The 14,188-nt window shown below is 41.0% G+C and overlaps 1 protein-coding gene across 2 annotated transcripts; it reads left to right on the top strand.

The window, feature by feature from the left end:
* The first annotated feature begins 379 nt into the window (after positions 1 to 379).
* Positions 380 to 12,480, top strand: faxcb (failed axon connections homolog, metaxin like GST domain containing b). Of its 2 annotated transcripts, XM_061820153.1 has the most exons (8): positions 380 to 446; positions 514 to 610; positions 2,598 to 2,719; positions 4,729 to 4,864; positions 5,029 to 5,225; positions 9,452 to 9,669; positions 10,263 to 10,379; positions 10,598 to 12,480. In XM_061820153.1, exons 2-8 carry the CDS (start codon positions 557 to 559, stop codon positions 10,912 to 10,914), a joined length of 1,161 nt encoding a protein of 386 aa, XP_061676137.1. In that variant the 5' UTR covers positions 380 to 446; positions 514 to 556; the 3' UTR covers positions 10,915 to 12,480. The 2 variants fall into 2 exon arrangements, with proteins under 2 accessions (XP_061676137.1, XP_061676136.1); XM_061820152.1 differs by lacking the exons at positions 380 to 446; positions 514 to 610 and having other exon boundaries at positions 2,350 to 2,719.
* The last annotated feature ends 1,708 nt before the right edge of the window (positions 12,481 to 14,188 follow it).

Below are 14,188 nucleotides of genomic sequence, written 5' to 3'. Positions count from 1 at the left end.
TTCTCGAGAGAGAAAAAAACATGGTCATGGGGTGAATGCTCAAGTTAAACAAAAAACAAAACCAAAAAAAAAAAAAACAAGCCTGCTGAATAAGAAGAATGCATACTCCAAGGATTGAGAGAACTTTCATTTTTCGGTTGAGAAACCATTTAGATTGGAGAATGATTTCCACAAATGACTAAACATCACGTGTACCCCTAAATACCAAATGAATGAATCTGGAGCCCATTTTTAGGAGCATAATACATTACTTTTTAGAGAGGAAAACCTTATGGTGTTTGAAAATAAAATCCTAATCTTCAACGGTCGGTTTTTGGTCGTGATAAAATCGTTAAAAACAAGCCCCTTCTCCTCCCATCTTGGCGTCGTCCTGCGCGCGCACACAAGCCGGTAAATATCGGTAGTCGAGACACAGCGACGGACGCATTCTGCTGCTCTCCCAAAAGGTAACCTCGCTCTCGATCCGGACACGTCGCCACCTGTTGACGAAATCTTTGAGCAAGTTGTTTCCAGCCATCTGGAGGCATGCCCGGCCAACACTGTCCAAGAGCACGCGATGGTCGGCGGCGTCAACATGAATTACCTGCTGCACTTCCGAGTTTGTTCCAGAGTGAGTAGAGCAGCGGTCTTGATTCTCTTTGGGATGTTTTTTTTTTTTTTTTTTTTTTTTTTTTAAAGATGTGTGCAGCACGTTGACCGGAGTAAAAAAAACCTAAAATATTGATTTCATGCGGTGAACTGCCTGCAGAATGCGACCTTGAAGCGATTTTACTGCAATACTGTACACTATAGCATTGTACATTGTCTCATGGAGCTAAATAAAAGTAGCCATTAGGAAAATATAAACATTTAAGATACAGATTTAAAACACGTACTTTAAATCTGTATCTTGGAGTACTGCAAATTGCAATGGGTCTCTTTCTTTCTATACTTAATCTAAATTTACAATGCAGGTACAAGACGAGCCGCTACTTTTTAAAGTAAATAAAAAAGTGCTATTTTTTATGATGATGGTAGTCACTTTTTTCTGCAGCTTTTCTTTTTTAAAAGTATTTACATCAACTTTGTTTACAATGTATAAGGAAACAGTTTTACATACAAATGTAAAGAACATGCAGCTATCGTGGGATGAAACCAAAAATGATATGCAGTCTATGTGCATTATTTATATTAATGATGGCCACTTGTCTCATTGGATCGTCAGGGTGGGGTGGGGTAGCCTCCTCACCTCCAGCAAACAATAGGCCAGCTCTGTTAAATTAGAACAATTTCCTGCACTGAGACCGGATCTTAACTATTGTTTGCCAAAATAAAAGTAATGCGGGACCAAATGTTATTTATTTGTAATATCGTTCTGTCCATTTTATGTGTACAGCACTTATCTTGTTCAGGGTCATGACAGTTGAAGTCTAGCTGACTTCAAGTGAAATTCAGATTACACCTTGGACTGGTCACGAGTCAATCACACCACCAAAAGAGCCTTAACAACGATTTCCACTCACAATCACACATTCGCTGAATGAGAGGCGAACCCACACTGGCTTAACCAAAGTCAGGGCGATGCATCAAAACACAGACTGGGACTTGTTTTGTATTAAGGCAGGCAATTTGACATATTTATACTTAGTTGGTGTCCTTGGGTGGATTTTCAGGTGTCTGTACTTACCTTGAGTATTAAATTTTCTGTTGACCCTGGTTTATTTTCTATATTTGAAAAATAGATATCTATACTTTCTCTACATCTTACTTCGTGAAAATAAGATCGCCCGAGGATTACAATTCAAGTCCTTCTGCAGGCAAAATGTAAAATTGCAATTAGTTTTTGGAGTAGTCTACTTCTTGGCTACCTTCAAGGTGCTCCTGAGCAAGGCAAGGAATTGTAATGAATAGGTTAGATTTAATTAAATTGGTAAAGCGTTCACTGAGGAGACCGGAGAAAACCTAAAATGATTATAAGAATTGGAATTATGCCTCAATCCCATAAATTGAAGTTGTTGGAGGTTTGCACTCACTCATGCTGTTACACATCAATAAGGGATAATTGAATTGTTGGTCACTTTTTAAAATTTGAATCCTGGCGAAGGTCTTGAATGGTCTCATATTGAAATGTTACCAAGTGTTGAAGTTTTGTAATGACATCAAACTTCAACCTGCACACTTACGACGAGCAGAAGGATTTATTTTGAAAAACATTTTTCGGAAGTGAAGCTTCTCTACTTCTGCGGAACTTGATGATTACAGACGCGTCAAAGGAAAGTGAACTTGGCGGGGGCGGGGGGACTAAGCATCTTCATCGTAGGGAGGGGAAATCGAGATGTTTACTTCTAATAGTTTTGTGGCATTAAATTAGCCCCCTCCCCTCAACACCACAATGCCGTAGACCGGACCGACTCGTCCATGAAGCCCAGCAGGGAGCGCAGTGGCGAGGAAGAGGGCCGCGTGTGACCGACGGAGGGAGGATGTACTGGGCTGCTGGCTTCGCCTCTTCCCGGCCGTGCGTAGTGGATCTGGGCCGGAATCACAGCCTCCCCCTCGGACTGTGTGTGTCCGAACAGCCGCAGTCGTTGTATGGATATATCATCGCCTTCCCTTTGCAGGACTACGGCAGCATCATGACGGCTCTGGGCTCGGACTCCTGGTGGAAGAAGACCCTCTACATTACCGGGGGGGCCCTCTTGGCCGCTGCAGCCTACTTGCTGCACGAGCTGCTTGCCATCAGGTAGCCTAGCCTTTTCCTCATAAAACCTCCGGTGCACGCACTTGCGTTCCCCAAGCTGTGCTTTCTCCATTGTTGCCGAGCCTCCAGCATCTACTTCCTCTTTCCAAGGGCACCTCTCAACAACGGAGGGGGCTAAATATACATTTCAGCCATAATTAAGTTACGCGTCCGCTCGTGTGCCATCTCCCGTGCCCGCCCCGTCGCCACCTGAGCGTGACTAAAACCAAAGTGCTCCTCGGGCCTACCTCTCATGCACGCCCGCTGGTGTTTCCGTACAATGTTGTTCTCAGCAGCGTGGAACGAGATGTGATCAATCCTTGGCATGCCAAACAGATTAATAGACTATAGCTAAGTGTGCATGGCTGCCAATGGGAGGATTATTTCGGGTCAGGACGGTACGGAGGGGTGAAAACATCCTGTGTAAACAGTGTCTCTAACCTTGCATGTGGTGCACGAGCGCTGCCGCAGAGTCACGTGCAGCCCACTGAAGTCCAACCAGCATCATCTGTTTGGGACATGTGACGTCATTTTTGATGTAATGCAGTTGTTGTTATAAATCTAATGTGTGGTGGGAGGGCATGAATGATCAGACATCATAGATTTGGGGAAAAAAAGCTGCAACGCTTACAGTGACTGCTCGACAACCAATTTCAGCACCACAGGGCAGTGGACAGAGACACAAATGCGTGAATTGAGCTTCACGTTGTTGGCCAAAAGAGATACTAAGCAATCAATCGTATTAGAATCAGCCTGAGCTTCCATTGGGGCCCCTCAAGAAAATCAGATTTAATTGGTGCATTTTTCTTCGAGGGACTATAATATGACTGAAAAGTCACAACAAAAACAACAACAAAAAGACATGTGGTGGATTAACACAACATTCCAAGTAAAACAGCATTGGGAGGCTGGATTTCATCAAATACACAAAAAAACAAAGATAAATAAGTAAGGACACTAATCAATGAAAATTCACTTCACTATACAAAGTTTCCTTGACTAAAAATATGAGAAAACAGCATATTACCAAAAAAAAAATGTCCAGCAAATACTTAAACAATTATGTACTGAAAAGAACCTGAAGTAAGGTGACAAAAATGGTTTAAAAATGTGTCTGAAAAATTAGGTCTAAAAAAATATGCAAAAGCCTCAGTGGAAAAAGAAAACATTATTCCAAAAATGTTATTCTGTTGTCTCTCAATACTACTGCAAAAAAAAAAAAAAAAAAAAAAAAAAGGAAATAAAATGGAGTAAAATAAAATGCAGTACTATGCTAGGCTCTGTTAATTACTCTCATGGTCAAGGGGTCCTGAGGAGGTACTTAGTTCGGTTCGAGGTCAAAGCGGACTCTTCAGTGGACAGTTTTAAAAAGTGTTTATTTTGATGGTGTGAAAAATACTATATTAATATAACTTGGGCCAATGCCAGATGACCTTTGATTAGCACTTTATGTTCTTGCTTTGCATCACACTGAGAATATTTTGGGTACCTTACACTCCTCAATATTGTCACAAAGTTCAGTTTTATACCGCTGCTGTTACCACACAAATAGATTAATATGAAAAGAATTACATCAGAATTGAGTCAGCTGTGATACAAGTAATTGTGAACTTGTCTGATTTTGGCATAGGCAGAATTGGTTCAATTACCACTAGTGCCAGTGTCAGTGCAACTGTTGTCTGTCGCAATATGTCCCCAGCGGTATTGTGTGTAGAGTATGGACTTAGATCTACAATTAAAACAACACTAATAAAACAACCAAATTTTACACTATGAGTGAAATGGCAACCAAGTCCATTAAAAGAGAGTACACGATTTGTGCACAGTGTATGACTGCATCATGAGAGAGGGACGGGAAATGTACACAGCCCTCCGTGAAGACGGTGTTATGACTCAGTCAGTCAAGCTATCGATTTAACAGAATGACCGACCATATTATGTTAAGACAAAAAGTACTAGACGACATCCATTTAAAACTAAAATTGTGTGTGGTTTTGTGTGTGTGCGCGCAGGAAGGAGCAGGAGCTGGACTCTAAAGATGCCATCATCCTCCATCAGTTCTCCAGACCAAAGAATGGTGTTCCCAGCCTCTCACCTTTCTGCCTCAAAATCGAGACTTATCTGAGAATGGTGGACCTGCCCTATCAGGTAAGTGCTGGCCTTTTGGGTTCTTGTGAGCAACCGGCCTGGAAATCAGGATGACTCATTCCCGTTTTCAAGCACGTCTTTTTACTTTCTTTCATGCGAATTATTATTCCCTGACACAGCAAATGGACGGCGGGATTCTTAAACCATGGTGTGTTTCTCCCTAGAACTATTTTGATGGTAAGCTGTCACCCCAGGGAAAAATGCCTTGGCTGGAGTACAACTACGAACAGGTTTCAGGGTCAGAGTTCATCGTGGACTTCCTCGAAGAGAAACTGGGCGTCAACCTCAACCACAACCTCACGCAAGAGGAGAGAGCCGTCTCTCGAGCTGTCACCAAAATGGTTGAAGAACATCTCTACTGGTAAGGTGCCCCATTTTGGATGATGAATTTGTCGTCCTTTGCTTGAGTGTTTTGAAGAATTGAGACAGTATTTTGTTTCGTGTAATACTGGAATGTGCACGCTGGCCAGAAATATCCAGCTCACTGCTATGCAGGGGATTAATTTAAGAGACTAATTTGAGAATTATCCATCCATCAATTGTGTATATGTAAGAATATGATGAGGCGATGATATATTTATATGGTTGCAGTCCTAAAGGCCCTCTGAGGAAAAACATAATTACCCATGACAAAAATGAATTTGGCACCTCCAGCTTTGAGGGTCTGCTGTGTTGGTTTATTTTAGATGTTTTAGTAGCTGCTTATTATTGTGGTCTGTGCAAGTGACAACAGCAAGTGACAGCCAATGTAGTAAGAGGTTCATCCTATTTAAAAATGAATGCACCCATAATGTAATAACTGGCCAATAATGCAATAAAAGTCCCGAACCTGTGATGTAATACATTTTGGCTAGTAACGTACGTAATAGCTTTTTATCGTATTGGCTGCTTATTACATTCATTTGCATGGTTAAAAAAAATCAACAACAACAACATTATTTGTAAATCTGAGTCTATAACATAATAGTAAATTTTATTATGAACCTATTACATTTTTAAAAGGGCAAATGTGTTGCATTATGGTGTCTTAATATGTGGCTGTATTCTTTTTTTTTTTTTTTTTTTTTTTTAGCTTCTCCAACCCATAATGTAAGAGAAAATGTGAGAGGCTCATAACGTAGAACAACTGCCCAATACCAGAATAAGTCCTAAAGCTATCAGGTCCACTACATAGGTATAGAGGTGGTTTGAAAGTCCAAGGACCAGCAGACACCATTCGAGATGACGCTAGCCACCAAGTTAAATCGACAAAGATTTGGAGAGAGGAAGCGAGAAAAGTATGCAGAGATGGAGAGAGGTTGCATTTTCACCTTTCTATCCAAAAATGAAACATTAAATGAAGTGATATTGGTGCAGTATATTAGTACGTAATGAGCCCAGTTATTGCATTTGATTGACAGATTTTTTTTCTTACCAGGCCAATAACATAATAACCAGCCAATATTGTTAATATTAAGATGAGTTATGTTATTCTCTTGTGCAGGTGTGCCTCATTCTGGAGCTGGTGCGCTGTTGTTATAGCACTTGTGCAAAAAGATTTCAGACTCTTTCCATCTACCTATTCATAGATAAGGAAATAGTGTAGCGGTGAAACAAAAACAAGAAATAGGCTCGTGAAACATGTAAAGATGTACAGGAGCATTCTGGGGGGAGGCGAGTCACACCACTTTGTCTGGGACATCACTTCTCGGAACTCGCTTTCCTGTGTTTTTCCATTACTTAAAAGCTCCATTCACACACACCCACACACACGCACGCATGCAGATATATATATACACACACACACACACACACACACACACACACACGCACAAACACACACACACACATACATAGATCCACACCTCACTGTGTATTTTGCCCGTGCCATGCTGAGATCATCTCTGTACCTGGAGTATTTTGTGAACTGTAATAGTCAAAGCAAAAAGCACATTACTTTCCATCATCCGAGGTCAGTGACGTAACCCACATTTCTCAATGGCTGCCGTTCACCGGATGTTTCCTTGCTGTCCTGCATCTGCGCTGTGCCGCATTTAGAATTCTGTGCTCACTTCCTGGATGAAATATTAATGTCAGGGAAGGGCAGTGTGCTGGCATGTTGCTGTTTGTGTAGCTGCATTCAGGCTAGCAAGTGTCGAGCCCTGAAAAAGAGAAGACAGGACGCAACAACTGGCATCCGTACGACCAAACAACATCTTCATGGAACATCTTCTACTATATCTCTTTTTTTTAAATCAAAGATAAAAATAAAAGAGAGCCCGAAAATGAAATCATTACAAAACTTATTCCACTCTTTATGTGACCTGTGCAACTGAAGTGAAAAAAATGAGAAATATTTTAGAACAGTAATGTAAAATTGAACAACTGAGATTCTGTAGTCTCACAAGTGTGCACACCCTCTTATAACTTGCGATGTGGTTATGTTCAGAATGAACAAATCACGTTCAAACTCGTGTAAAACAGGAGTCAAAAACACCTTAAAAGTGCAGTTTAGATGTTCTAGTAGACTTTTCCTGGCATATTTGTAACATTACAGCACGAGCATCGTGATCATCACAGTAATACTACTGTTATATCTTTTTTTTCCCCAATCACACCAAGCTGAGATGTTCTTTATCTTTAACATTGCACTGGTTAGCATATTAAATTGATTTCTGCTCTCTCCCTCAAACCTGTGAAGGTATACAATTCGGTACACATTCAATTCAGAGTGTTTCAGCCTTTTTAGCAGTGTAATCATTAGACTAATCCCTTTTAATAATTTGGTCATCTGATTTGCACTTATATGGCCTTTTCAGATCTTCAAACAAACAACGCATTTGCTCTCAGGGTTGAAGATAAGAAACTGAAGGTGGTGGGCGGCCCATGAATAGTCACTAGCCCCACCTGGCAAATTAACCTGATGGATTTGTCCGATTTCCATTGAGGGAAACAGAGGATGACAAGCAGAAGACCAGACTCTTCTGTACAGTCTTACCATGGCTATCATGAGTGGCCTACTTAGAACCATGCCATGGTACTGAATGTCTGGTCACAAAGTCTAATCTGTTCATCTGGAAACAGGGTGAGAAAGCATTAGTGTGTTAGTTAATAGAGACCTAATCTTGTTAGGGTCTGCACGCAGGAGCACTGTCAGGGATTTGGGGGCACTGTGAAAAGACTCACTCCACATCCATACAAAAAAATTGAAATACATTTGTTGTTGTCCCTCTCTGTCATGGACACCTCCCCTACTTTCCAGCTTTGCTGTCAGCCTTTAAAATTGCGGGTTCGGCCAGTGCGTAAATCAACCGACATTTAGTGTTCACAGTTAAACTTCCAAATGGAAAGAGCCTTTTCTCTTTCTCGGATTAAGGAGGTTAACTGAGGTGAAGCATGCACACAGACGAGTTGTGAATCAACATCAGAAGAAGCACACACAAGCGCACACAAAATCCATCCATCCTTCCGTCCACCAATTGTATTTGTATCTACAATGGGGGGACTGCCAGAGGTTTGGGGCCCCATTAAAGAAAATCTGTTTGGCACCACCACTTCACTTCCATGAATTCTTTTTTTTTTCTTGGGTTCTGCAAGCCAAGGGTCTGAAGAATCATCACCATTTCCCCCTCCCTTACGGTGCCCTGATTTGGAACAGAATTTGTAAATGGACTCCTTTACAAAAATAATAATGATTACTGTGAGTACTGTGATGAAATGTGAAGTTGAATAATGTCTCGTAATCAAAATATTAACAGCACACCTCATGACGTAATGTGCAGATGTCTTCAAGAAAAGAGGCAGAAGTGCACAGCTTATAGGTTGAAGAAGCAAGTGCTCTTTTTTTCATGAAGTGGAGGGTGCCTATCAAAGGACAAAAACGCTATGTCATTAACAGGTGCAGTTGCTGAATAGATGATGGGCTCATATCTATAAAGAAGGGAATGAATAGCATGCCATCCAAGCTGTGTGTAGGATGTTGGACCATATTAAATGTTTGCTTGAAATGAAGAAACACCGAGACATAAGCTCATTGCACTTTGCTGCAGTTTTCAGGGCAGCACGATGGAGCAACTGGTTGGCAGTTTGGAGGACTGGGGTTCAAATCCTGGCCCCACTGTGTGGAGTAAGCATGTGCTCGCCACACCTGTGTGGGTTTTCCAGTTTCCTCCCACATCCCTAAAACATGCATTGTTTGGAGCCTCTAAATTGCCCTTAGGTGTGATTGTGAGTGCGACTGTTGTCTGTCTCCATGTTGCCTGGGACTGGCTGGAAACCAGTTCAGGGTGTACCCCGCCTATTGCCCGATGACAGCTGGGATAGGCCACAGCACTCCTGTGACTCTTGTGAGGATCAGCGGCTCATAAAATGGATGCGTGGATGTAGCTTTCATAGTGCCTGGCTTACATCTACCCCTGAGGGCGCCAGAGAAGAGCATGGGATGCTCAACATTTTCATGGAATGTACAAATTATCCTATACAAATGCAGCCTTTCTTAGTTCAGCGTGTGTGTGTGTGTGTGTGTCCATGGGTCATTACTGATGGAATACTCTAGAAAACTTGGCCAATGCCCTATTTGTAAGGCTGCGGATGTCACGTTTGTTGCAGGACGATCGCCTATTGTCAGTGGGTGGACAACTTGGAGGAAACCCAGAAGCTCCTGGCAATGAGTGGCCCTCTTAGTGACACCCTAAAATGGGTGCTTAGCCGCCTGAACGGCAGCATGGTGCGCAGGGAGATGTACGGCCACGGCATCGGTCGCTTTTCAAAGGAGGAAGTGTACGCCTTGATGGAGAAGGACTTGAGGACGCTGGCCACCCTGCTGGGTAGGAAGAACTATTTTGCGTTTTGGTCTAATGCAATTATGGTTTATTACATTCAAACAATACTCTTGAATCAAGGAAGAACCACTACATAATGCAAGTAGAATGTTGTTTTGTATCACTGCCGAGCAGTCGCTGAAATTTGATTTGAGGACATATTGCAGTCTTTACAGGTTGCAAAACTACTGACACTGTGTACTTAAGTAGAAGTACAGAAACATTTGTTTAAAAAAAAACATTCAAAGTTAAAACATTGATGAAATATGACTGAAATATATAGTGGCCGAGACCAGTCACAGAAATTTCAAATTTCACAACACAACAATGTCACACAGCAGAAACGTAAATGTTTACAACATATTAAAATGCCAACACAGCGACGTTAAAGTTGAACCAATAATGCAGAAAAAAAACTTATAAATTTGACACACCACAGAGAGGAATACAAACATTATGAACAATTACCTTTCCGTGAAGTGTCTCTATATTATGGATCTTCGCCCAATCTGTAATCACTTAGCACTTCAGAAGAAACTGTAAAATCTCTTTGCTCTGTATTATGCTTAAAATATAATTGTCTCCTCTGCACACTACAGGGGATAAGAAATACTTTATGGGCTCCAAGATATCCACATTAGATGCCACAGTCTTTGGACATCTTGCTCAGGCCATGTGGACTCTGCCTGGTACACGGCCAGAACAACTCATTAAAGGTTTGTGTAATATAATATGCTCGACACATTAGCAACCTTTGATTGTATAAAGTGTGATGATACTCACTCAAGCATGATAAAATATTGCTCAAGCAGTGTTCAGGGCAGAGTCAGTGGTGCCGCAGCCACCCCTGCTAAAGCGCTTTGCACACCAGTGGGAATTTTACATACATTATACCTTCTATTTTTGAACTCATGTGATCTTGCTGTTTTCTTAGGGGAACTGATCAACTTAGCAATGTTCTGCGAGCGGATGCGAAGGAGGTTCTGGCCTGAATGGTTTGTGGAAGTGGAGGACCTTTACTACGATGGCGACAGCGAGAGCAGCAGCGGCACGGCATCTCCGACAGGTCTGCTGGATTTCGGGCTCTTCTCCAGGACTGACACTCTGGAGGACAGCGACGCCAGCAGCCACTCGGCCAGACACACGCACACACCCAACTCGGACCACTCACTGTTTGACTCCGATGTCGGCACGGGGTCGGATAATGAAATCCGGCTCAAGGAGGAAGCCATGCCCGACCAGGAGGTTTGACTAAAGAGTGGAGCAGCTGTCGGCACAGCCTGCTGAGTTCTGAACAATGGGACCACTGTTACGACTCGGTCGTAAATACCCAACGTGTTATAGCTTCCCTTTGGACAGTGTGGTGCTTGAAATCCAGTCTGAAAAACTGAATCTCTAATTCCACATTTTACCGCCCTGGTTTGATTCGCGCCCCCCCCCCCCAAAAAAAAAAAAATGTCACAAGTGTCAAAGTGGCATTTTGTCTTTGCCTTATATGTGTGATCTTGTAATACAGAAGGAGGTTTGTGTTGGGGTTGGTGTATATCACGTATCTCGACCTTTTTACCATTTGTCTTAAAGCAGAAACCCATGCAAAGAAGTTGAGCTTGATCATGTGTCTAAAATGCTTATTTGTTTAGTTATTCCAGTTATCTAGTTTGAGATATATTGGATCATGCTATTTCTTTGCACCCTACATTCATGGAAAGATTACATATCAAATTTATGGTGAACTACTTCCTTTGCTGGCTGGTTGGATGGAAATTCATTTCTCAGCATCTGTGCCTGTTATTTTATTGTTGCTGTTGTTATTGTTCAATTGGAGGTTGGTGACACGGTGGATGACTGGTTCGCAAATCTGCCTCACAGTTGTGAGGACCTGGGTTCAGATAATGTGGACTTTGGATGTTTTCCCTGAACCTGTGTGATACTCCTCTGGTTTCCTCTCACATCCCCAATCGTGCATTCATTGGAGACTCTAAATTGCTCTCAAGTGTGAATGTAAGTGGAAATTGTTGTTTGTTTATATGTAACGACCAATTGCAGCTAGAACCCGCCTCTTGCCCAAAATTGGCTAGTATAGGCTCCAGCACTCCCGCGACCCTCGTGAGGAAAAGTCTGAATGGCTGAATTAGAGCTTTTTACTGTAAATGATGTAGGAACATGGTGGTTGTAGTTAATAATAATAACCACTAGATGGCAATAGCACCCTAGCTATTAATGAAGCCCTCCTGTCAAAAGAACGTTGTGGTTACTGGTAAGAAAAAAAGTCCCAGCCAATGTTCATACTTAATATTCGCGTACTGCTATTAAGTGCAGCTACAGTTCAAAGTTGCTGTGTGATTCAAACAAATGGTTGAAAGTCTGCGCTTTAATTCAGCAGTGTCACTTTGTTTTTCTTTATATATGCTTCTATGCCTCAAATACATATATATTTTTATTATTATGTTATTTATTGCTCTGAAAAGAGAAATTATTTTTGCACGCGTGGAATTTTATTTTCACCTTATTTTTATGTAAATGAAAGCTTGGGGAATATGGTTTCATTTGAGTTGAAAAATGCTCAACAAATAGGTAGAAATAATAATGCATTTTGATTTATGAAGCAATTTAATGTAGTGTTTGTGCAGTGAGGGCACTGTGCTACTAAAACCTCTTCTGAGTAGATGTGAATGTTGCCGCTTGTGTGAATGTCATCAACCGAACCGTTGATGGAGGAAGATTTCATTGGATGCAATCAGAATACCAAATAGCCGATGTGAAAACAACATAATAACTGTAACATTCAGCGATATTTGAATATTTATAATATACTGTAAATGACCACTTTCTTTCTAGCTCCATTCTCCGTTTCATCTTTTCATTGTATTTTTAGTTTTTAAATCCCTCTTTTGGGACACGTTAAAATGTATTATCCACTTTAAAAAAACACCCACAATAATTGGACACTGCAGGCATTGAAGTACATTGCAAGATGTTACAACATGTTATACTGTTATACTATAATATCATTTTTCATTATCATTTTGTATTGCTATCACGTGTCTGAATATTTTTACATATCATTTTTACCTCTGATTGGCTGGGAGACATCACGTGGTTTCAGTGCCTCATTGTGAGGCGTGTTTGATAACCTTTTTGTCAGCCCCTTTCAACATGTGAAGAGATGTCACAAACATATTAGTATCATAACTCATTATCCTGTCCGTGTTTGATTGCCCTCAAGAACACATTCAGCTGCTAAAAGGAACAAAAACAAAAGTCTTGTCAGGTTAAAACAATGAAGGATTTTTCAGTGGTGCGTGTTGATGCCAGCGACTGCCACAGGAGACCACTCAGAAGTCAACTACATTTTGTGCAGTTGCAGAATGAATTTCATGTTAACTGTCCACCGGCATCACAAAAGCAGGAGGCTCACTGAAGTTGGACTGATAGTAATTTTGAAATATAGACATAAATCTTTGTCCATAATGACAAACAACCTGAAATAATATCCACTTCAAGAGTTGGACACAGGAATAAATAAATAAAATAATATATATATATATATATATATATATATATATATATATATATATATATAGGCAAAACCTCTGTCATGTTGTCACCTTGAAAGCCTTCCTTCAGTTGAACTGCTTTCTACCAAACCATTTCAGAAATAAATGTCTCCAACCATTTTTTCTTTGCTGCTTTAATGTAAATATTGTGTGACAAATTGTACCATGATGTATGTAGAGCAGATGGATTGATCACTCTGTGGCTGTGTAGAAAAAAAAAAAAACTGGTCGATTGGCTTATTTCAATAAAAAGCATTGACAATTTTAAGTTTTTTTTCTTTTTCAAGGTGAGGTGAAAAAAAATACTTTTTAAGGTTTGTATACAAATATCTGTCCCAGGAGTGCATGCAGCTCTATGAACTGTGAAATTACCAAGTAAATCTTGTCTATTTCTGTAAATGTGATTTTGAGTGAACCATTATGAACCTTCAACCTACTGTTATGAAAAATTAACATAATTCACTCACACGCCAAGTTTCACAGTCAATGACTTGGCAGTTGGGATGGCCAAAGTTCCAAAATGCAAGAACTTGTCAAGCGCCAGGTTGGTTTTCATGGTGTTGGAAAGCAAGCCAAAATGTGGAGAAAGCAGGGAGGCCATGCAGGAGTGCAGAAATGACAAAAAAAATGATATATTTACAAAAACAGGCAACCGAGGTCTATGAAAAGAAATCTAGGTAACAACGTCAAGTAACAAGTAAGGTTCCCGCGAAGTGTGTACCAAGGCATGATTCATTTGGGGGTGGGCCCCAAAATGATGTCATCTGAACCCTAGCTCCTTGGCTGTTCGACGTGATGGATTCAGGATGTGATTCAGGATTAAGCGCGGTGTTTGATAGCAATTTAAACCCCTCAGGCACCGACATTAAAATGTGGGTTTTGTGGAGAGTTGCAGACATTGGAGAGTCTGGATAGTGTGTTGATAGTTTCTTAGAGCTTGGTTAACGTTAGATTTGCGAGTTTATTTG

Source organism: Syngnathoides biaculeatus, chromosome 5 (assembly GCF_019802595.1).
Source record: "Syngnathoides biaculeatus isolate LvHL_M chromosome 5, ASM1980259v1, whole genome shotgun sequence".
In the NCBI taxonomy this organism is placed as follows: Eukaryota; Metazoa; Chordata; class Actinopteri; order Syngnathiformes; family Syngnathidae; genus Syngnathoides; species Syngnathoides biaculeatus.
This window is presented reverse-complemented; position numbering and strand designations above follow the sequence as displayed.

Excerpts from the sequence above, each read along its gene's own strand:
- faxcb (XM_061820152.1), top strand. The coding sequence starts at position 2,460 with ATGTACTGGGCTGCTGGCTTCGCCTCTTCCCGGCCGTGCGTAGTGGAT. Across the intron at positions 2,720-4,728 it reads CACGAGCTGCTTGCCATCAG|GAAGGAGCAGGAGCTGGACT; the intron begins GTAGCCTAGCCT and ends GTGTGCGCGCAG. Across the intron at positions 9,670-10,262 it reads GACGCTGGCCACCCTGCTGG|GGGATAAGAAATACTTTATG; the intron begins GTAGGAAGAACT and ends TGCACACTACAG.